General features: G+C 39.4%; 1 protein-coding gene across 4 annotated transcripts in view; it reads right to left on the bottom strand.

The window, feature by feature from the left end:
- Positions 1-25,332, bottom strand: part of TENM1 (teneurin transmembrane protein 1) — a 748,569-nt gene that overhangs the window by 232,761 nt on the left and 490,476 nt on the right. For all 4 annotated transcript variants that reach the window (XM_064518178.1, XM_064518175.1, XM_064518176.1 and 1 more), the window contains one exon: positions 19,373-19,651. In XM_064518178.1, coding sequence (XP_064374248.1) covers positions 19,373-19,589 — 217 coding nt within the window. In that variant the 5' untranslated portion in view covers positions 19,590-19,651. The remainder of the gene's footprint in view (positions 1-19,372; positions 19,652-25,332) is intronic.

The following is a 25,332-nucleotide window of genomic DNA, read 5'->3' as shown; positions in this document are numbered from 1 at the left end:
TTGTGTGTGTTTGTGCACGTGCGTGTGCACGCGTTGTGCGTGTACGAGTGTGCACAGCACACACACCCCCTTTAGTACTTCCATTCACTTCCCATTACTTCCAGTTGCCAATCTGACATCAATGAGAACATATGCAAGACAACTTGGCACATCTGCTACATCTGATTAGCCAATCAAGGATACAGATTGTCAGTCAAATAACCCCTCTTTCCCCAAAAAAACTCTTGAGGGGATAATCATCAAATGTTCCATCTGACCAAGAAATGGGAGATCAAACTGCCCTCAAAAACTTCTGACCCCTTCTATCCCCTTCTTTCTTCAAGCGCTCAGTTTACCAAAGGGACTTCAAAAACAGCAGCTCAGACTTAAACATCAGCCTTACAGCAGCTTAAGTAATGTTAAAGCAATTTAACAGAAATAAATGTTTTCAAATTTCTTATTTTTAATATATATGGCCACAGTAACTATTTAACAACTGTTTATACTCCCTTCCTTCCAGGATCTTTATTAGATTTTCTGCTATTTCCAGATATTATTATTTCTTCTAACTACATTTCATTTACAAATTACTTGAATTATACATATTCTCTCTCAGCAGCTACAAAATGGGCTTGTATTTTTGCTTTGATACCATCAAGATGTGTCTAAGTAAGTCACCTGAAGATGGTGGGGTCATTCCAGATGTGTGTCCCCCAAAACCACACTGTGATAATCTTGCATAAACACCACATAGCAGCATTACTGTTCAAGTTAAATAAACAGTTCTTGAGAAATATTTCACCTCAAAATGCACAGCGGAAAAGACGAAAATCTGAGCCATTTATGTCAGCATAATAAACCGAGATTCCTACGCATATTACATGTTACCGACAAAATCCAGAGTTGTTAAGGTAGAGAAACTGAGCACAGAAGGGAACAATGACTATACCTCAAGAACATTTTTCAAAATTAATCTGATAGCATTTGTTTTTATGTTGTTAATCTACTTAAACATGTGCTACAAGAGGGCCAAGTCCCTGTATTTTAGGAGGGATATATGTGTTTGGAATACCGAGCACTGTTTTCACTTCCGTTCTCACCTCGCCACCTGATGCGGAGCTCCAGCAGAGGCAACAAGCACCACAGTTCCTCGTCTGTGCCAGAGGGAATTAAGCATGCGACCAACTCCAAAGCACACCAAACCAAAGACCACTGTACGTCTCCACAACGTTTAAACTAGTGCTTTGAGTCTGCATGATCTATCAAAACTTATCAAAACTTTGGGAACAAAAGGACAAAGCCACTACACTGAGATAATTCTAGTGTTTTAATGTAGGGTAGGAGGACTTGGCTACATTTTTTGGAGCTCCAGACATTTTCAGCTACCTTGCACTTTCTTAATGTGAGTTCTAATCGTTTCTAAATACTACCTGGCTTATTTAGGTGTATAATACTCCTTTCGGTAGCTATTCTAGGCACTGACTCGGAAAACTCCAGCCTGTGGTTTAACCACACAGCATCTTATTATCTTTATCTTTCAGTCAGACACAGCCATATACTTGACACTTAGCAAATAACAAGTCACTGCCTGGGAAACATTAAAATGCGACTGCTCTTCTTTGAAACTGAGAAGGCAGGCACCAGCTCTTTCCAGTGCAAACGTAATGTTGACTTCATCATCAAATCAGTGGATTCAACTGTATTGCTAATGTGCATAAATGTGCATTAGGAGGCTGGTTACCTACCATGAGATATCTAGAAATAGGTAACTAAAGAATGGACTATTTTAGAGAAATCCTCAAAAAGCAAATCAGAAAGTGAAATTATTAGTTTGGAGCTTAATGGACTGGAAAACGCAGGCAGAATGAACCACGGTATTAGCACTTCACACACAGAACCTGGAACGTCTCCCGACGGCCGCCGCTGAGCCCTTTTCTGGTGGGACGGCAAATGCGCAGCGCGGCCTTCCAGCACCGCGGCATCCCTCGCGCTCGGCCCCCGCGACCCCAGCTCGGCAGCGCAGCCCGGCAGCCTGCGAACTCACCATAACTCATCACTCTGCAGAGAAGCTGCTTGATCAATGATGCTTGGGAGAGGCAAGTTACGAGTCTCCACAGCAGCTGAGAGTACTCTAACCCACAGAAAATAAATCAAACCAAAAGGGCAAGATATCTCACTAACAGATTAGCCTACAGCAGCCCTGTATACTCCCCCATGCCCTGAAGGAAAGCCTGCCATGGGCAGATAAGAAAAGCTTAAGTTCGGTATTACTGCAAATGTTTCGTGCCTCCTTATTAAGGAATTCACACAGTTGGAGGTGAACTAATTGAGGTGGTGGAGACAGTAACACAGAAGGCATTTAAAATGTAATTAAACCATGATCAGAAAGGGGACACATAAGGGAGAGAACACTCAAAATGGAGACTCCGGGGAAATACCAGAGTTGAGCAAAAATGAGAGCGACTGCATATTAAACCACATTCAAAGACATTCATATATACTGGTAAAAGAATGTGTGCAGTTATCAGTCCAAACACTAAGGCCACTGCCAGCCAGGAGGAGGAAGTACGCATCTGTTGTAGACTGGGGACCTGAGAGCAGGAGCTCCGCTACCGGCCGCAGGTGACTGCTGCCCAACAGGAGCAATCCTGTCTGAATTCCCAGGGCGTTATTCTATAAAAGCATACTTTACTGTTTTGGAAGGACTGTAGCAACAATTATTTCATATACTAAAATGCACAGTTCACACATACACTCTACTATATATATTAAGGCATGGTAAAAGAGTGAAAAACAGGTAAATATAAACCTTACAATCTTAACCTAATGGATGTAACAAATGTTCCCTTTGTGACAAGCTCTGTGGTCTAGAGTGACCTAAAGTGCTAGTCTACAGAATGTGTATCCTAATTTTCCCCCCTCAATGTTAAGTATTTTGCAGCAAAAAATACAAACTTCTATCCAGCTACGAAATGAATTGTTTTCAGATCAACAAAAAAGAATGTTTGCATATCCTTTCGTCCAAAGTCTTTTTTTCTGTCAGTTTTATGCCTTAAACAGACCTTAAAGCCCTTTTCCATTGTTTCTCCTATTAAATTTGTTTTGTGCAAGCATGCTGAGTTCAGAGTCTTCACGTGAAACAGTTCCCCTATACAAGTCACCTGTGGATTTTGTCCTTCTGCACATTATCTACTACTCAGTATTACCTCATTTCTCTGCCAGCTGCTTCACCAGCTCCTGCGCTGCACCATCTCACACTGTGTCCGATATTAGACACAGCGGTGGCAGAGCACATCGGAAATAAAGAGCACAGCAGATCAGGGTGACTGGCAAAGGCTGCAAGTGGCAAATCTAGAAGTGGCTCTGCATCAAAAATACCCCACATTTGTAGGAACTTAAAACACTTCACTGTTTTAAGCGCAAGACTCTCACTGACTTTGCTCTCCTCGGATGGCGCTTAGCACCAGCAGCCAGCATCCGCCGGCCTGAGCGCTGAGCCAGGAGGAGGCATCTCCTCACGCTGGAGCTTCCTCGGGAGGGGGACGGAGGAGGAAAGGCTTGGCCTCGGTGGGCTCAATACCAAGGAAGATGAACAGAGAATTACAGGGCTGTAATCAAGAAAGTGAATACAGCAGAGCGAACCCTTTTCACCAGGCTAGTAAGAACTATTTCCCTGGATGGTCTTTCCAACAATGAAGCACTCAGAAAGCAGCGCACATCCCTCACCCTGTCCCCTTTCCCCCATCTCTCTGGCTTATTCCTATTCAAAATGGATAATGTACGAACAACAGGGAAAGAATGGATGGACGCTACGACAATAACCAGAGCAGAAAGAGAGGCAACCTTTGAATGAACTGTTACAGAAAAATTTAAGTGATACTGGCCAAAAAGTCTCACAAGTCAATGTCTTCCTTTTTAATACGGCTGTCTGCCTGCTTGGACTAGTTTGCTGAAATCCTACCTGGAGGATTGTTGAAGCAGGCTCGGGGATGACTTTTAGGAAACAACAACACAAATAATGTAAAATTTTGTCATGAATGTTGCCAAACACACCAAGCAAGTAAATACATCAGTTACAGAAAATCTGGTGTTGAACCCTAACCATTGCAGATACTATGGCTGATCTTCTCTAACAGCTTCTATTCCTATTGCAGCTACTTTTTATTTAGGGCTTTTATTCATCTTAAAAATAACTTTTGCACAAAAGAGAGACAACTGCCTTTATGTTCCTTTTTTGCTTCTTCAGTAGGACTTATTAGGCATTTCAAATGTTTTAGGCCTATAAGTCATCTAAAGAGATAATAAAACTAAATTGAAATACATGTATTTGCTAGCAGCATTATTCCACTCAGTTGACAGTCCAGGGAAATCCATTACAATAGCCAATTTAAGGACCAAGATTTTTTTAATTGCTATAACCGTTGAGAAAAACTTGAAAATACTGAAATACAATGCCTGAACATTTAATCGATCAAAGCATATATTCTCAATTAAAGCACAAAGTTTCAGGAAACATCCTTGTTTATGTCTGTTATGCTGTTACCTCAAATTCAGGTGTGGGATTTAAGGCAGCACACGAGAAGATGAGTGGCAGATGCCTCTTCTTTCCCTTTCTTAAAACCTCAAGTATTGAATAAAGGGAAGGAAGAGTTTCCTAACCCCAGTCATGGTCATTTCACTCAAAATTTACAGCTCAAATGATGGAACATTATTAAAGCATGAAGCTTCATGCTGCCAGAACAGTGGCAGAAATGATTGGTGATGTGAGAAGTTTGGGTTATTTGCATGGAGCTGCTGAGGTATGGTGATAATTATCTGTCAAATAAATAGTCATCACATGGGTGAATACCAGGCTGAATACTTTACTGGAGAGTGGTAATAATGTGATGGAGAAGTTGGCCAAAGCAGACCTGGTTTACTTTGTGCTGAGGGCTAGTGCAGCTGCATGACATATATACGGGTGCCAGGAGTTCATGAACTGGAGAAACCGTCTGCAATAAGCAGCCTTGTTCCCTGCGTTAGTCTCTGAATACAAGGTTGAGAACTATTTAAACATACTTTTATAGCCTTGAAGGCATGCTCAGCCCTACAGCAGTAAATACAGGGCTGCTATTGATTCTGGAAGCAGTAAATAGCACTGAGGTACCCAACATTACCTATTCCTTTTCTCCAAAACTCCAAAATCTTCTCCTATCAGACCATCTCATTTAATTAGAGTAACAAAAATTTTCAGAGGCAGCAATTCGAAAAGGTACACTTCATCTGCTGATTTCCTTGCTACTGGTATAACCCTCTGACTACCTGGTTTGAATACCTGGCACTTGACTCAAAAGAACAATGACCATCAAAGTGGGACTTCAGCAGGAGACTTTAACACTCTTTATGAACTTTTTTTTAAGTAGATGTCATCAGACTGCAGAAGTGTAGGAAAAAAAAGGAAATGTTTAAGTGTATAAGCAGTTTTCAACTGTTTAAAAAAAAATGCAGACCGCAAACTAGATTATTTTGAAGGATCCTTCCCTTCATGACCAAAAATGAGCTGGATAGCTACATGGGATAACAGAGACTTCAGGAAACAGAGAAGAGCCCAACAGGATAATGAAAGAAAAAGGAAACACTCTCTGTATCTTCTGGTTCCAAAAAAGCATGAACCTACACTGACTCTAAACTGCAAAACAGCAGTATTTAAGTGAATAACAGTAAATAAATGTATACAATGGTGAAGGTTGTCATTAGAAATGGTAGACACTATATATCGCCGTCTGCGTGACAGCTTCGGAGTCACAAGGAAGGCACGTGCAATCCAGCCAGCTGACCGGAGCCATCACTCCCTTTCTGCATCTGTGCCATCTCTGGGAAGCAAGCCAAACTTTAATAATGGATAGTACTATTAAAAAATAAAAATAAAAAGTGTAGGGAGGAGCCAAGAGATATTTTAAAGACATGGATCATGAAGATCTCAAAAAATCTGATCCAGCAGCTAAAATATAAAAATGGACAAATAATCCATTATGGCTTTTTTAATTTTTGATTGACTGAAGGCAGATTCTTTTTCTATACACAGAATAAAAGCAAATTATTAGAATTACTCTTCCTGAACACCTACACTCTACAGATCAATAGCGGACAATCCATTGTGAACATTCGGTAATCACTACTACTATCTCAGCTTAAACTAATGTCAAATCTATAGGCACAATTCTCACTGATACTAGCAAGAACTGTATCCCTAGAATCGACAGCTGAAGTTAATCCTTTGAGAACCTGTGTACAAAGCAAAATAGACAAATAAACCCTATGAATATGTCCTTTCTGAAAACATTCATTATATATTTCTGATAAAGCACTATTCTGTGTATGCATTGACACAAGCTACATTATTAACAACTAAAAAATTACAAATTACATAAAGACATGATTATTTTCTGATTTACAGTAATGTGACTAGGGAAGCCAAAGGACTGATGGCATACAGAATTAGTATGAATGACAGAAAAACTGAGACTTGTGTTTTTCATATTACTAGCCATAAGCAGAATACACAGTCTCAATCCAAAGAGCAAAGCACAACACGAATGCACATCTAATAGTTTCTTTAAAGACTAAAAATCTGTAAAAACTAATGTTTTTTGCATTATATAGCAAAATGAATCCTTGGGAAATGAGAGAGAAAAAAAAAAGATCAACAGAAGAACCTAAAAAATACCCAAGTAAACATCCTAAAACAAAGTTTAAATGCTGAGGAAGTGATGACGAAACCGTAAGGCAGAAATTCAGCCACCTCTTTGGCAGAATACAGTACCGAGTAAGATGCCTAAGTCCATTTGTTCAGAGTTAGTTTTACCTTTGGCAGCGGCATAAGGCCTGTGAAAAGGCAGGTGACAAGGACGCTTTGCCTTTTGCTACACGCACAAGGTGAGTGGGGCTGGGACACCGAACCCTGCGCAGCGCACAGTAAGGCTGCACAGACAGATAATCCAGTACATTTATTATTCTCTTGCTCATTTTACTTTTCTAAATAGAACACACTAAATACTACCGAACACAGGAGTGAATCAGAAAAGCTGGATACACAGGAAGATAAAAGCAACATATTTAAAGGAACAAAGATATACTTTGCGTGACAGTAGTGACAATGGGTGGAGAAGTGCTGTCAATGCAGAGAGGTGTATTGTTATGTTCATCATTATTTTCATAACAGATAATGACAAGACGGCCATCCAACATACGCTCACATGAACGAGGACTTTTCCAGTAAGAACAGGCACATAATTTCTTCACTCTTTCTGTTGAAACACAAGGATTTTTTCATACCATGCCTTTCTCTTTGTGAATTTGGTATTGAGATATCCTTCCACAGAGAAATAAATTTTGCAATCCAATCCCACATACACGGCGAGAAAAGAAACTACAGTGATAGAAAGCATGCATTTTCCAACCAGCACAGGGGAATGCATTTGGGAACAACTATTAGATATTTCTAATATTTATCTGTTCCAATATGTAATAACTGACTCCAACCGTAGAATCAGGGAATGCAAAAATTATTCCAATGTTTGCATGCATGTACACACACACTTCCAACTTTCGCATTTCCTTTAAAATATAGCACCTCCAACATGTACAAAGAAATCTCAGAAAAAAAAATCTGGGTATTTTTCTGGAGTAGACAGGATACAAAACTGCACCTTAAACTAATGCAAGTAAAACTTGTACTGTGTCAATACTACACACACTCCCCTCTGTATTTATACACACATTTGCAGCAAGGAATTTGAAAATTCCCATGAAAATAACACTGGGAAAATATTGTAGAGAAATTTTAAAATCAATTCCTGCCTCCAACTGAACTAAACAGCTGCATTTATGTAGAACACTACGTGATCCTTTTGTTCAACTAAAAATAATTAAGTAACAATCTCTTTAATTTCATTATTAAGAAGGATTAAGGGTATGTACCAAAAGTACATGACAGAAAACCATGTAATCAGTGCCCTGATATGATTTTTATTAAAAATTATAAAATTACAATGTCTTCAATATAATACCATAAGAAAACGCAAATTTTTTTCTTCATGCCAATAGACAGTGACATAAAGAGGTCAAGTTGGCAAACCATTAATTTCATGCAAGTGTTTGAAAGGTAAGAAAAAGTTTGATATTTAAACAACACATCAAGATCCTCTTTGATCACGATTCAAAACTTTCATTACCAAGAAAATTGTATGCCTGTTTCACAGGCCACAAAAAGGCATCTGAAAAAGAAAACTTCACCTTTTTTGTATTATTGCATTAATCATATTTCCACATATTGTGAATGTTTACTTTTATTATTTACTCACATCCTGAACAGTGTTGGAGCAAAGCATGCAAGTCCCTCTGTCGAATGCCGGAAGTATAAAATTTTATAATTAATCAGTGAAAGCACAAATAAGCTTCCCTCTTCCAGCTACCAATAAACTGAGTGCATCAGGAAATTAACATACCAGTAAATAATCAATCATTATTTTATCCGAATTTTTTTAGAATTTTTGTACATAACAAAAATCTACTCCTAGGATATATTGTTTTAGATGATAATGTTAAAATTAGATGTGAATAATTTTGCTATGTAATATTAAACGAATAGAAACTCAAATTTTTAAAATACTTCTAAATACTTTTCATCCTATTAAAATAGTTGGAAGCAAGGGAACCTTACGCACTTTTGGCAAATATTTTGCTGCTTACACTGTTGTCCGCTGTACATCAGGAATCCAAAACCATCAATACCGGGCAAATGTTAGAAAGCTTCAACAAAACCTTCCGATGGAGCACACAGTTTAAGCCATTGGGCCATACTACCCCCCTACTTAGATCACTTTTAGACCAATACACCTTCATTTGTTTAAATGCAAATAATCTTTACATTTATGTATTAATTAGTGAGAAAGCATCTAACAAATCAGGTGAATAAAAACCTCTCTATTCACTGGGAAAACCAAAATTCAAATAAACTTAAAAATTAGATCCAAATATAGCTTAGCCTCAGGAAGCTTAGCTACTATTAACTTTGTTAATAAAGTTTTGCAAAACAGTTCATGTATCTACACTGGATTTTTCTCAATACTTGAAACAGTTACACAATTTTTTTATCTTGTGGTAACACCCTAACAGCAAACCCCACCTATTTTTCTAAGTAGAGGACTGATCACATTCGGTCCTTCCACAGGCCACCTTCACTGCTTTTGTTCAAGAGGCAGCAGTATGCTTTTTATTTCACGTGTACTTTGTGATATTTTGAGATGCCATCTACAAAAAAGTAGTGCCTCTTGGTTTTAGTAGACCTTAAGAAGCTCTAGGATTTTAAAGTTAATCCACCATTCTTTATAGTTTCATTTCTATTTTTGGAGTTCCACTGTTATACAGCACTCTAGGAATTCCAGGAAAAATGCCTTAAGAGTAAAATGATATAAACAATGTTTAAATTAAGAAATATGCACAACAACATTAATTTCACTTATCAATAGCCATGGTTAGGTTGCACCTACTTGTTCACTGGAATGGGTGTTTTAAATGTCTTAAGCAATTGATTAAATAATTAACTGAAAATTAAACACTAACGGAAATGCAGATGAGAATGCACACTATTATTTATGGTGCTATCCCGGGAGAGCAAACAAAAGAGGGAAACCTGCTATTTAAGGAAATATTCCAACTGCTTTTGCACATCTCGACTGTCACCAGAACCTCTTCAGCTCACACGGACGGCTGCTGACTGCAAACGCGGATGGCCTCCCAGAGCCCCCGCTCCGCGCACCGGCGAGGCACGCTCCCTCCAGCGCGGACCTGACCTGCACAGCTTTGAGTGATACTGCCCGAGAGGTGGTCCCTTGTGGGGGACAGGGGCACCTCAAACGTCAGCTGCGACGACCAAGGCGCCGCTGAACCTAGCCCGTCGGACACGGCCGTTTTCAGTTACCATAAACTCCGTAGGAGAAAAGCCCCGTCAGACCGGCACCTCCGATATTCAGTTCCTGAGACAGTCCATTGCTAGTTTCTTTCCAAGAAGAATTAAAACATCTGTAGCAGTTATTAATTCCAGCCCATTAATACTGAATAAAATACAGTTAATCTTTCCGAAAGTTTGCCTAGCTTGACTCATGTTTCATTAGTCACCATGCTAAGATTATGATTTGAATTTGCCGACTCCATAAGCTCCTGGTGATTTTCACACAAACTAGTTATATTTTGATATGCAACTTTTCTAGACTCTCTGCCTGATTCCTGAGGTTGCAGCAGGAATTGGCCGTACCAACCTCGCTCAATACTCATTCCTTCATTGTATAACTGGTACTTGGAAAAAAATCAATCTGCTGGTGTTGAACATTACTTTATTCCTCTCACGCTGCTTTTCCCACCTGAGCTGAGGATACTGCATCTGCTTGCAAAGCCTTCCTAATGAGTGACGGTCGGGGGAAACTGCAAAAAACTCCAAAACTCCAATAAAATTGAAGCTTTGAAAATAGAACCTTAGATTTTAAATCACGTATATAATTTACTTAACATAAATACATGCAAAACTAAGTTCAGAAGTATTTGAGTCTAATTCTCAAAGGAAATACTAATTCAAACTCTAAATGACTTAAGATATACCCACCCTGCTGCTTCACCACATTACCAGCAATGTCATCTACTCACCAAGTTACATCTTGACAGTTCGTTATTTCAGGCAGTACAAAACCTTCTGACAGATACATAATTGAGAAACACAGGGAAGAAATGTTATTTTGTTTCAGCATCTGCTCTATAAATGAAGATAAGCAAACCAGAGTTTATTTCTAGTTCCAAAAAGAAAGACAGCTCTTCTTTGTTTCAAAAAGCGTGACATAAAAGCCACAGCAAGAGCGTGTATGATAAACCGGCTCGTGGGACAGACACGGAGTTGCTTACTTGTTCCCACGTCCCATAGTACTTGCTCAGTTATTCTGCCGTGACGTTTGGTTATATCTCTGCTTTAACTCATGGAAGATCTTCTTGGACACTTCAAAGTGTTATGGGAAGATGCTCTACTAATTTAGCAGAAGCATTTCATAGGTATTCTGGTATCATTTGCACACTCTGACAAATATAATGCCAGGCCAGAATGCACAACATATTAGGGTAACCCAAAAGCTTAAGACACTACTGGAGAGAAGCATTAGCACTGGGTGATGGTTGCTGTAAGGACTGCGGTACCTTGGCATCTGTGAATGTGACTGGGTTCCTCGCTCCTGATTTTTATATCTATGACTTCTGGCATTTTACACTACAGAAATGTGGTGATTCTGAGAAGAAAATGGAAATTTGGACCTTCTTTTACATCTGTACACTGCAAAATGGACTGTTAAGCTTTTTTTTAACATTTGGGAAATGTTTTTTTATTCCTCAGATGAGATCTGTTAACAGGGGATTGGAAATGCACTGTAATCTTTCTCTAAATTATTTCCTTTTTTTTTGATAGCTTTTCCCCTCTCATATATTCATTTTTTAATCAAAGGAATTACTTACAAGAATGAAACTCTTTTTGAAAAATACACAGCATTTTTCACTGAAATGATGGTAGACATTATAAGGTTGGAAACAGCATTATGGAATGGGGACAGCAGGTTGCAAGGTTTTATAACACGTTTGTCATCTAGTAAGGGAGAGTCCACTTCAGTCTAGGGGAAAAGAGGCTTTGTACATGCTGTTCGCACATGTATATTGATTTGACAAAGGGGAGAAGAAAAGTATTCCTACCAAGATAAAGCCACGAAAGATAGTTTCCTCCCCCCAGCTTTTCCAAGGAGAGAAATTTCCAATTACTTGGCAAATCAAACAAGAACACTTATAGGAGGCCTGAATCTTTTGTGCCTCTTTTCCTCTCCTTGGAGTTAGCAGATACTCCCCGCTTCGAGGAGAAGGCTTCAGTCCAGGAAGCCACAGGGAACTCCCCATCACACCGGTTTTCTCTCCGAGACAGTAACATCATTGTAATTAGCACAGAGCCAGCCAAAGGCAGCACAGCACAGCCCAACAGGAGCCCGTGGCTCTGCAAGGGAACAGGAGGAGACAACGCACTAAAGCTTTCAAAGTGTGGGTTCTTTTTCTCCGCCCTGCGTGCAGTTTTCTTGGACAATATGAAGCTCAAACATTAAGACCAGATGGTATACAGCAGCTTGAGACTGAGTTTACTAGCTGTTGCTTCCCTCCATTAGTATATGCAGAAATCTATAGGGCCTTTTAAATCAGCCTTTACTGAAAGATGAGTCCCTCTCAGGAGGACAGTAAAAGGTATATATTAAATATCCCTAATACCGACATCTCTTCTTTGCTGTGTTTCAAGTTCCTGCTCCAAAGTATGTAGGTACAAAACTTACTTAAACTAGGTTCTCAGAGGATTTTCTAAAATTAGCAAAAATAATTTTGAAGACAAATAGCAAGGAAAACTGCAGTCTAAAGGTTAAACTTTTGGCATATACAAACAAGCGAGAACAGATTCTTACAATACAAAGTCCCTCAGGATTTTTGAAAAAAGCCCTATCCAATAATAATGTATTACCAGAAATCTTTTATCTTTGTTTTCTTCCTTCAAGCTATGGAGTTTCAAGGTAAGTTCTTGCAAAAATGACTGGTTTCTCTTGTAACCAACCCATTCCCACCCTCTTCCTCGGGAACTTGGGAAGGGTTCCTTCCCCAGTGCAGAGTACCATCACCTTCCTCAGCACCTCAACACTTCGTCCTAAATGAACTATGTAGCTTGAAGGTTTAAAAAACAAAAACAAAAACAAAACAAAAAACCACACAAACCCCACCCTTCATTAAACCCACAAATATCATCATAAAGAAAATGTTGAGAATGAGAAAAGTATATAACTGCCCAACTGAAGAGTTTAAATCTACCATATTTCTAAAATGACAGTGGTTCTTTTAAGGGTGAATTTACTTTTTGTTTCACAATTTTCTTTGCCCTTTTCAAAACTAATGAGCTCCCTCCCACTGCAAACATAGAAAATGCATTTTGCCATGTCCCATCTACTCATCAATATATAACCATTAAAATATTCTGAGGCAGTTTTTGTCTCATGAATAATATTGGCCAGTGCTCCCAAGTATGCAACTAGCATGTAAGAGCTATATTGAATTATTTTATCCTCATCTCATTAAATCAGGAGGGTAGCACTCATATGTGAACACTACCTTTTTAATATCCTAGTGAGAGTTTGGGGACGCAACCTAGTAGAACTAAGAGAGTATTAACTGCTCTTTAAGGAGGTTTAAAAGCACGGAAGGTCTAAATTCAACGAGGAAAGACTCAACTTTCCAGGTTTCAATAAAGTTACGCCAATATACACAAGCTGTAAATATGACTGTCAAAGTTAAGCAATAAAGTCTTCCAAATGTCTATTAAAGTGATGAAAAATCACAGGCTTTCCATTGGCATCAATTTTCTCTGCGAGAGCTGATGAGACCATGAACTTCGGGTATGCCAAAATATTATTCTAGTGTTATATATAAAACAGGTTAATGGAAACAGCTGATAAAAATTGGCTTTTTTATCTTTATATGTCACTTAAAAATACAGCAATTGAAACAAGGAGCACTTGCTACACGCAGCCCAAATTCTACTCTCCATGGCCGTGGTACACAGCAGATCCGCAGGCCTGGATGGAGTTACGACATCCTTAAATCGGAGAGGAACATAGCCACTGTGTGAAAAGCTTTTGCTGCTTCACAGATGACAAAAAAACACCATGACATTTTCCTGACAGGACAATTTCCTACTAGTACTTGTCAGCATGCCTTATATTTATGTCTCTGATGTTAAATAAAACTGTTTTTGACTGGTCATATGAAGTTAGAGCTGCTTGTGTTTCAATCTCCCTTCCTAGTAAGCTTAAATTTGCTGAAGTTAAAAGCATAACAAAACAGACTGCCAATTCCTGTACTTTGCACATCGTTTGTCTTTTCTAAGGAAAAAAAAGTGCTTTCCAGCATCAGAGTGTTTCTATTGCCCCCACACTACAACCAGAGCTAGAAAGTTGCAGAAGTGCAGCAACGAGAATGCGATGGCAAAAGCAGTAAGGCGAGAATCGGGGACGAAACAGAAGGGGCCCGGAGCCGCAGGGCCCCCCCGCGCCGCCCAGCGCCCAGGCCTCCCCCCGCGGCCCGCGCAGGTCGCTCCGGGAAGATCTCGCCCGTTTACCTGCATCTGTTTACTCAGGGCACCTGAAGGCAATTCAGACACGTTTTCTACATCTGGTCTGCGCTGTCACCAATCTTCAGCTTTTGTCCTACGAACAGGATTTCTCCTCACTTCTCAGACCAAAAGCAGAAAACGTCCATTTTGGTGAAGTAGTCTAAAGTGTTTCCTAGAACTAATAGTAACACTAGTGGTTTTTTTCTTTTTTCCTAAACGCACACATTTACCAGAAGATTTTTACTACTGGATCTTCCTGCTAGGAATAACTCCAGTTTGCCTTGCCCATAATGCAGTTCAATACATTTAGCTTGCCAGGAAATACATGTTTGTCTAACCAGAAATTTACTGCCGTATGCTCATACTGTTAACGATCAATAAACTTTATGATGCCAGTGACTCAATCCCAGATGCTTGCCCTACCAGGAATTCGCTCCTCTAAACTAGCCTTCTCTAGAATTAGCCCAGAAAGAATAAAGCTTCTCTATATTGCCAATATTTGCAGAGTTCAATCCCTTTCACGCTTATTCTGGTGGAAACAGAGGAAACTGTGGAAGAAAACAGGAGTGCTGGCGACGTAAGCAGGCCACAAAGAAACCAGAAGTGCGGTCTCTGTCCAGCACCCCTTGTGAGAAATTTTTCCTCCCAGCCAGCTCCATCAATCCAATCAAGTTTCCTAGCAAAAACAAAGTATCGCATAAGTTCTGCCAGTTCTACAAAACACTGTTTACCAATTCTTCCAAGAGTTAATTTACTAGGTTCGCCAATATCTGAACTCTATTAGACAGGGTCTGCCAGGTACCATACAGTCGGGGTCTGCCAGGAATCCACCCTGTAGGCTCTCCTTGCGAGGACACTGCATTGCGGGTTACACACCCTCCGACCGACAGCAGTTTGGACGTTTCAATGATGAAAAACTCTGTCTTTTAAGATTTACACATTATGCGATTAGCATTTCATCCTCAGTAGTGAATTAATACTTTGTCAGGAGGTTTTTGCATCTGCTCACATCCACTTGTTAGGCCAGTAATAGAGCTCTGCCTGCCTTACGTGTTAAACCTAGATCTGTCAAGTAAGTGCAAGTTCCTGAGGTAAGTAACTCCGAAGATATCATTTGTCTTACACTGGAAACTCCAAGAGGGACATCAGTACTAGATCTCAGGAATAATGTCTAGAAATCACAGCTCAAATAATAGTCTCTCAATAGATTAATTCTGTATTTATTGTTGATTTTTTCTTTCATATTCCTACCTATAAGACTTGTGAAAAATAACAAAGAAACCAATCCTTTTGGAAGAAGCTTTGAGATACAGTTTCAAGAACTGTAAGGAATACAAGAATATTGAAAAAGTTAAAGCATTCTGTGTATTGTTTTCAACCTATAAAGCCAAGTAGTTCACAATTTGCAAGATCACAAGGCTCTTCAACAAAAACTATGACGGAGAAGATATTTGTCAAAATACTAATAATGGTATCAAATACTGTAGGATATGTTTGAGAACACTGACAATATTTACTTTGGGTTCATGCCATATAAACTTAGAGATCTTGTTTAGACAGATTGTCTATATATGCAAACACAAATACCCATACATAACAAATTTACACAATCTCAGATTTCAGCTAAGGTCTTCCACGGAAATTAATCCTCAATGTTGCTAGTCAAAATTAAATAGTAGAACTGCTAGTAACAAAAAACTTCATAGGAGGCAAAGTGATTTGGTATCAATATTTTGAGAAACATATCACATTTTACTCTGAAGCTATTTAAAGGGCAGATGAGATTGCCCAATCTAGTTTATAAAAACTAAAATGTTTAATAGCAGAATACAATGTCCTGATGCACATCAGTTTCCATAAACATTTGAACTGATGATTCTTTTTATAAAACTAGATCAGTACAAACATATACCACTACGTTGTTCCTGATAAAAGCTTCTCTTTATTTTTTTTTATTGTGAAATGATTTTGCTCTCACACTTCACAATTAGAACTCATATTTGATTTCTCTCTCATCCTCCATCATTATCACTTTACTCATGACTGTAGTGATGGCTGTTTCCTCATCTATTCTCACACCTTTCATGCATGAACGTCAAACTGAATGTTGGATTTTACCCTAACTTTGCAATTAATTCAGCATATTTTAAGGATTGAGCATTATTTCACACCTAACTAGTGGCTGAAGAGTAACACTGTGTCACTACTTGGGCTGGCACGTATGGGTGTTCCTTTTACCTCTGTATCTTAGCTTTTCTATAGAGAAAGAAAATAGGGCTCCATATTTAATATTCAGAAAATTCTTATATAATGGTCATATGCAATTGCCTCGAATAGCTTTCTCCTTGCAGAAAAATCCCCTTTGAAAAGGGACACTGCAGAGGGTTTTGTTCTGTTTAAATTGGAAAGATGTGCCAAACATGAGAAAAGCTTTCTTGAAGCAATGTTGAAAAGGAATTTTAGAAAAGGATATATTTAAAACACAAATTCTATATACAGTTTTACGGATTCATGCCAGATTCACAATCCAAAACTGAACCTATTATTTTCTGGTATTGTTTGAGCAAGTATCAAGAATCTCCAAGAACTCTACAATTCCTAGGACTTGTACCACTAAAGCTGGCTGTCCTTTCAGAAACAACACAGCAGAACTGTAATCAAAGCAAAAAAGTTGATGAATGAAATTTTATACTCAGCTTTACAACCTGTTTTGCTGTTGCTTGAATTTTCAGCTCAACCAGTTTTATATTTCAAATCTCTATGATGCCCGCCAGGCCAAACATTTGGGTTAAATTTGTGGCAGAGCAAATCTGTATGATTTAAACCACTAGAAAGATATGGGGATGAATTCCTGGGAAGTCAAACAGATATGCTTAGCAGTGCAATTACTAACTGAATTATACCAACCTGAATTTGTCACAGGAGAAAACTGATTTTTAGTATGACAAGTGAGGTTCAGCTCCATCCTCACAATTCAAAATACAAGTACGTTTTTAAAAACACCTTTATGCTAAATATTACAACAAAACAAGCAGTGTATACTAAATGATAAAGTGTGTAAAGGTAAGCAAGTATTCAAGTGCTGCCTTGCATACTGACAGACTATATATAACACAGGCAAAAGTGCTTTTCTACAAACATGGACACCCAGCCTCATACTACAGTTTGAAGGAGTACAAGAATATATTACTTCCAAGGAGAAAAATATAAATGCTCATAAAAGAACCGCAAACTCATACGGCATGTTCCAGATGCTAATTTTACGGGAAAAAACTTTAGACATATATTTCCAATAAAACAATCTTACAATGAGTACAAAATACTTGTTGGTCTGTTCAAGCATAAGTCTGATTCCTAACAGGCCAGCCCTGAATGAATGGGAAAAAACTCATGCCTGACAACTTCTTGCAGAAATGCACACTAATTTGACCACTTCTCCAAAATTATGAGCAAGATTGTTTTCAAAAGTACTGATCTGGAAAAACAAATTCAACATATGACATACAGGCTGATTTTTTTATGCCTACAATATAGTGATTGCAGCCATTATCCAAGCTGGCTGGGCTAAAACTAGCTTGGGAACTGATTGTATCAAAGCTTGGTAAATGAGGAGCTCTTCATAGGCTTAGTCAACGCCAAGGTCATGCTTTCATAGCCACAGCTATCAGTAATGAGGAAGGTAGTTTAAGTAGATCTACAAGTACATCAACATGATCTCCAATCACTGCAGCACAGACTACCTTAGTTAACCAAATCCTCATATCTTATGCAAGATCAACTCACTTCTCATGAATCAAACATATGTCTTTGTACAGAGTAATTTGTAGAAATCTGTATTCATGACTTTTTTCACTATTGCAGTTCTGTAATTGTACTGAGGGAACATCTGTATTGAGGGGGTCTCTGGGATATCTGGTAGGGATAATTTCTCCAATGAATTATAGCTACTTTTAGACAACACCAGTAGCACAAAGGTAATTTGATTCAAAATATCTGCAATAACAACAAAACCTACAGTGATCCAAACAGCTCTTTAGCTACATAGCACTGCTATTCTAATTTCTGCATTAATTTACATACCACAGAGGAGATGACTTTCCATCCTCAAGAACAACTTTTGATCTTCTTGTCCAAAAGGAAAATTGTTTTAGTATGCAAAATAGGGTCGGGGTGGTGGTGGTGGAAGAGTTTTTGGGTTGGCTGATTGGTTGGTTCCCCACCACCACCTTAGAAAAGTACCAAGCTTTCTAACTCAGAAATACTGGCCACACTATGATGGATCCATTTAACCACTTCTTTGAAGAGCAGCAAGCCACTTCCCACAGTGTATTGTTTCTGCTGTTGTAAAAGGGACAGGACTTTCTTGCACTGACAGGCACTGCGATTCCAAAAAACATTCTCCTTCCTCCACCATACAGTCACAAATTGTGACAGAGATAAAGGCAGTACATTGACACTTTTTGTACAGACAAGTGGGTTAAACACAGCAAGCGGGTTCCCATGAGAAGCAGTCTATCAGGGAATGTTGCAGTAAATCCTGCTCATTTCCTTCCTCACCTCTTTAAGCCCATTCTAGTTTTTAGCCTTTATCTCTCTCCAAACAGTAGCTTTTCCTAATGTCGGCTCAAACAGCATAAGCTCTCAAATATTTGTCCTAGACTTTGGTCCATGTCATGCAGAAGCCTAAAAGGGAACTTAACTGTTTACTTTTTTTCTGATAAGACATTATTTATCCTTCAGTTTTTAACTGAGTTGGCTATTTGTAGGATTAGATGATTTATTTATTTATTTATTTATTTTTTAAGAAGACTGTTGCATTTTAATTCATTCATAAGCTTTATGAGCACATGCAGATATATCCTACAACCTCAAAGCTGATTTTGTACCTAAACACAACATATATAAAGGTAATAAAATAATTAACCAGTCAAGGTTAGTAAGGAGAGTAGTCACTACTAAAGATAAATTTATCCATAATTATCATGCAATGGTCTCCAAAATAGTGGTCACTCCATCTCGCTAGAAAAGTGATTTTAGTTCAAAAAAAATTGCTACTTTTCTGATATTACGGTTCGTAGAAGTGGGTAAAAGAAGTCAGTTGTTGCAACAAACCTTTGAAAGCAAAACGTTTGCCTTTTTAGTAAGTAACCAGAAAGCAATAATCACAATTAGTAAATAAAATCAACAATTTACCTTGAGCGGATTGGTCAACGGGTTTTCTTTTTCTGCTATGACTGTTATAATTCAGTCTGAGCTCTTGGCTATACTCATTCAGAGTTTCTCTTGAGTCGTAAGATTGCCGCTGCTTTCTCCCATCCTCACTTTCATCTGAAGAACTCGTGTAAGTTAGATCCACTTCATGTTTAACTTTAGACAGTGGCTGGTAGGGTTTGCAGTCCATCTGCTCCATCTCTGATTAAATAGGCTTAGAGGCATGAAAACAAGCAGCTGGAATTCCTTAAGGAAACAGTCCTGGGGGAAAAAAAAGGTCCAAATCAGCTATACATAAATATTCAGCTCACAAAGGCCCAATTTTATTTTTAATCAATATAAACCAGTTAAATTGAATTTATATCACTGCTATCCAGGAAAGAATCTGGACATGTTTTATTGTTTTAGTTCTTTTTTTAAATACTATTAAAATAACATTAAATTGAAGAAGAAAAACCAAACCCAAATCCTATGCACTGTCCCACTAGATCTAACAAAAATGGTACTTTTTGCATGCAATATGCTACAAAAATACCAGTTTGGTATTAAAGCTCTGACTGAGCACTTGTTACATCTCTAAAGAGGGGCACATCTATCTTAAATGACAACCACACTTTGTATCTTTTTAAAAATGAGGCCTAGAAGCCGGAAAGTTCACCCTTCTGAAGTACTTTGCTGCAAATCAGATTACACTTAATCAAAACCAACAGAGTGCACACTTTAGAAAACCAGCAGACATGGCAAAGAGGCAAGAAACTCCAGCCTGTTCCTCTAGGAGGACATGCAGGGCTTGGGAAACACGGAATTTTCCTTCTAAGCTGCGTGGCGCGGGCGTTTCCAGGAGGCAGCGCGTGGCCGGCAGCCCTCCGCCGGCCGCCCCGCTGCCGCCAAGCCCGCGGGGCTGCACCCGTCCGCTGACCTCGCTCTCGCCCCGCTGCTTCCACCAGCGACCGCGATGCAAATGCTGCGGCGGGGTAGCAGGGACCACACAGCACCCTGCAGAGCGGCGGGACGGCTCCCCAGCCTCCCCCTACAAGAACAGCCATCTCTTTCTTAAAAAAATCATTTTTTTTTTTAGATTAATAGATGCTATTAACCTAGGAAAACAAATGTAATAACAAAGGCAGCTCCATCATTGCCAGAGGACCACGGCCACAGGTGTTGAAGGAGACCTTGCTCAACTAGCAACCATTGCTCACGGCTTCTTGAGGACTAAAGCAGCAGCAGCAGCAGGGAGGAGCTCGCTGTGGGGTTCGGCACCGGGTCCCTCCCCGTCTCAGACAGGGGCTTCCAACCCGGCACCTTCTCACCTCTGAGGGGACCTTTCCATTAGCCAAAAACCAACCACAGGAAACATGGAAACAAACACACAAAAGGCAAATGTAAGAAACAGAGAAAGCGCTTCGCTGCTGGTCGGTGCGCGGAGAAGTTTAATCCACCAAAACTGCCTGGAAAGCCAGTCGTGAAATAGCTCTTCGGAAGCAAAGAGACCAGCACCTGATAAAGAGCCGGAGCATAAACAAAGCAAAGTTCAAGTCTCCTCCTACCACAGTAGGATTGGCAGCACCCCAGGCAGTAAGAAAGCTCTCTTAGAGAAAAAAAGAGACCTAAGAAGCGCTACGCAGCCGCCTGCCCGCCCCAGGGGCTCCCCGCAAACTCCCTGCAGCGTCGCAGCGAGGAGCCCCAGTGCTTCTGCACGGAGCGCGCCTGATCGCGTCGGTGCGCAGGTACCGCCGTAGACAGGTTACTAACAACACGTACACTTTCCTTCACAACGAGTATTTCCTTAATTTGCTGCTATTTGCCAATGTTTCACTAAAAAGCTTAGTACTTGCTCGCGACACAGCAAAGAGGCTCTGACTAACAAGCGTGGGGTTGGTTTACCTGATGACTCTGTAGAGATGCATGGGGACAGCAAAAAAAAACCTTCCTCTATAACCCGTCTGATGGATCGAATGGAGACAATGCTACAGAAACTGGGGGAAAATGGGGAAAACTTAAGGACCTTTGATAAGATGTAGGAGACAAGACATATATTTTGCCATGAAGGCAATGCATGCAGACAGCCTCAGGTGCATGCAACGGTAAAATGTTTGGCCCTACAAAAGCAAAAAAAACCCTCAAACCAAACCAAAACAGACAAATGTTGCTCACTACTGGAGTTTAGATTTTTTTGCTACTGTAAAAAAATAATAATACTGCCCCCCCAAAATACACATTTCTGTGCTCATCTCTTATATTCAAGGTACAACTGGAGACATAAAAAACTCAGTAAGATAGTTCTGCACCTTGAGTCTTCAGAAAAACACACAGACGATCCCCCTAAAAGATAACCTTGCAGTTCATCTACTTAGCAGTTGTTCTACAAAAGATGACTCCTGCTTTTTTTTTTTCTTTTTTATTTTCTTTAATTAAGGAATAAAAATAATTAGGATGGCATACAGATCTGTGAAACTTAGGATACAGAAAACCAACTGCTTAAAATCATAATTGACAGATCCTGAACTGCTGCCTCGTTCACCAGCCAAAGGAAGATGCAGCTCATATGGCCACCTCTTCCCTCCCCACCCCGAACCAGCTCTGCCCACTCTAGCGACAGCCCTCCGGCACGACGGGCTCGCGTAACAGCCAGAGATGCGGCACCGAGCCTCAAACGGCACGGGAACCTTGCACCTCCACTCACTCACACGCGGACTAAGCTTGGGCTGCCTTTATTTTCGCGTAGGGCATTAACGTGTCGTAAACCCACAGCTACCCAGCCTGGTACGAAAGCAGGCAACAAATCATTTGCAAGAACTGCCAAAAGACTTCACAGAAACTTCCAGCACACCGCTCTCCCGGGAATCACAAACACGCGACAGAACAACAGACCGAACGTTCAAGCTTTTCTTGCACTAAGAGAGGTTACGATACCGCAAAGCTAAACACTGGCAATTGTAACCTTATTTCCTATTTTACTTGGAAAAAGGTAACGTAACAAACAACACCCCAAAATGCTGGAGTTCCTGCACTGGATATCCTGCTCCTGCTGGATAAAGCAGGAGTTCAAAGCATGTTGCCTGCACCTTTACGCAGGCTTTTCCAAATAACTGGCTGTCAGGTAGCTAAACAAAACATCCAGCTGATCAATACCAAGCTGACCTTGTCAGCAAAATGATAAAGTCTCATAAAACCTCACAGTCCTGTTAGTGACCTTTGTATGAGTGTCTCGATGCTTTCCTTCTCACAAAGAATGGCTCTTTTCCGCCCTTTCCATCAGTGGGTCTGTCAGTGAAGGTTTTAACAAAATATATACGTATATACATACACAAATATATATATTTTTTATTTACTTAGGCATCTAATGGCAGAGATAACTCTCAAGTGTACTTTAAAACAGATACCATACAGAAATTTTAAAGAAAAGAATACACAACTAAATATTTAAATTTACAACGAAACACTGGTTTGCAAAATCAAAAACATACTCAAAAAGAATTATTAGAAAAGAAAACACCATCTTCTAAGCAATGCAACCAATACAGATATGTATATGGATGTATTTTTAATGCATGCTTTACGCAAAGTTTGTTAGAAGACACTATTTTCATGTTCTCTTTGCATAAACACCCTCTTAGATCAAAACCCTACTTTCATATTCTACTTTTTCTAAAACCCTAGTTGCTCTGGAACAAAATAATGTTGGAACAGCTGCGGCTTATGAGAAAGGCCACGATGAGGCTGTATGCAGTGCGCTGCTAGACAATAGGTATTTTATAATAAAACTCACAGTATGCATTTGTACTGCACACAAACAAGCTCTCTATTCAAACACAGCAATGCCAGAGTGTTCACAGTATTTTTACAGTGCTTTGAATAAATTCGTATCAGGCCACGCTGATGGAGTGCTCCTTTATAATAAAATTTCCATACCTATTACTACCATCAACCCCATCAAATAACCCATGGTATATCTGCTTTGTTAGCGCTACAGTCCAGACCTGACTGGAGACGTCTGCATATGGGTGACACTGAGTGCCTTGCAGCCGAAGAGGGTGTCCCGTAAGTACAAGACAAAGCCATGAAGTACTTTAACCTTTTTTTGGCTTCAACTGGCCCCATGTTCAAGATTCAAATATTCCAAACTATATAGAATTAAAATGAAATTGTAGCTATAATACCAAAATATAACCAGGAAACAGCTGTAGATTACATAAAATCTAAATTCAGAGACAGCCTTCTGTATTTCTACTTCTCACTCTCAAGGGCTGTTCAATCAACAACCAGCCCCAACTGCACATTTGCTCAATTCTCTCATTTATTGCTTTTCTTCAGCATACACTCTTACTTGAAGGTTAGCAATGGCTTATTACTTCCCCAAACCAGGGATTCCTGAAAATGAACTACCAAATAGTAATTTCAGCTCCGGTTTGATGAAGGCATAAGGAAAAGGACCTTCATTCTAAAAGGCCTTTCTGAAATGTGAAACCATAAAATATGAAAAATAAAACAAAAGCAAACACTCTTGAAACCTTTAAGAAAGGCAATATCAATAAAGAAAGAGGGAAAAAAAGTCTAGCCTTGTATAGATCAACAAAACTATCACCCCGAAATGTTAGTTTATATTTTACAAGTGTTATCCTTAAAGCTCTCTGTTTCACATACGGGCTCTATTGCAGTATGGGCTCCAGCGTAGCTCCTGAAGCAGCTACAAGGAGCCCAGAGCTTTGGAGCGGCACCTTGCCGGAAGAGAGAAGGCATCAGCTAAACAGCAGCAGCGCAGAACAAATTACATTTCCAGATGATACATGGAATTAGATGAAGAAATGTGAAAGTCTGCCTAAGGTTGCAGGATGGAAAAAGATAACACTTTCCACTAGAGTAAAAAATTCATACTAAAACCAAGAAAGAATAACTGAAAGCAACATCTAAATGATTGACTGAAGAAAGATCACACAGAATTAAAAAAAAAAAAAAAAAAAGACAAAACCACAAACTTCACATGTACATTTTCTATCATCATAAAGTCAAAAGATGTTTGAAGATGGCATAATGAACTGTGAATCACCGAGTATGATGCCACTGGTAACCCTGTGTGTATGAGTGAGAATCTGAAATATCGAGACATCCATATCCATTTTCCTGTTCAGCTTTTCCCCATAGCCATCTTACCAATTTCTTTTCACATGAATACATTATTCCTGCCCGGAAATGGACTACATAGTACATTTTAAAAAGAACAGAGGTACAGATAAAAGAAAGCTATGCAGAAATATGTTTATTTTTTTCTTTCCTTACTGACTTCTTCCTATATCAAATATGCAAACGCAAAACACAGCTCTCAGGGACATACCATAGGTTTAAACACACTCCCTGGAGGATTTGTGGTTTTAGCCTAAGAGTAGATTACACTTGTCCATACATTTGTATTTTTCATTGTGATATATGCAAGAGGGGAAATATTCATTTTAATATTTAATGGTCTTCATTTAAAATTAGTGAAAGCCTGATTTAATTCTAGCTAAAGTAATTCAAATTATTGTCCATTTTATCCAAAATGTCAGAAAGAGCACACTACGGAATACAATTGTACAGGAAGTAAGTGAGGTGGTTGCAGTATTTTGTGGCATATGGCAAACCTGAAAGTGAACTGAAGAAACATGAGTTATGTCAGCTATTCAACTGCAGCACACAACTCCCAGCTAACATGTGCCCTTTACTTTACTTGGAGACTTGCCACTGACTATAAAATCCCACACCTCCTTATTGTTTTTCTTTTGGAAAGCAGTTGTTGGATGCTAGCGAGTACGAGTCAATGGCGGTTCTAGAGCGAGAGATTAAGCTATGTGGTGGGATGAAGGATGGTTAGTTTGCGTGATCCAGGGTGATGCAGGCTATCCAATGAACTCTAAATTTTTCTGAAAAAACTGTAATTTGGGTTAAACAATTCTTGATTACTTTGC

The sequence above is a fragment of the Dromaius novaehollandiae genome, chromosome 11, assembly GCF_036370855.1.
Source record: "Dromaius novaehollandiae isolate bDroNov1 chromosome 11, bDroNov1.hap1, whole genome shotgun sequence".
Taxonomy (NCBI): Eukaryota; Metazoa; Chordata; class Aves; order Casuariiformes; family Dromaiidae; genus Dromaius; species Dromaius novaehollandiae.
Note: the sequence above shows the minus strand (reverse complement) of the source record. Positions and strands in the feature narration are given on the sequence as shown.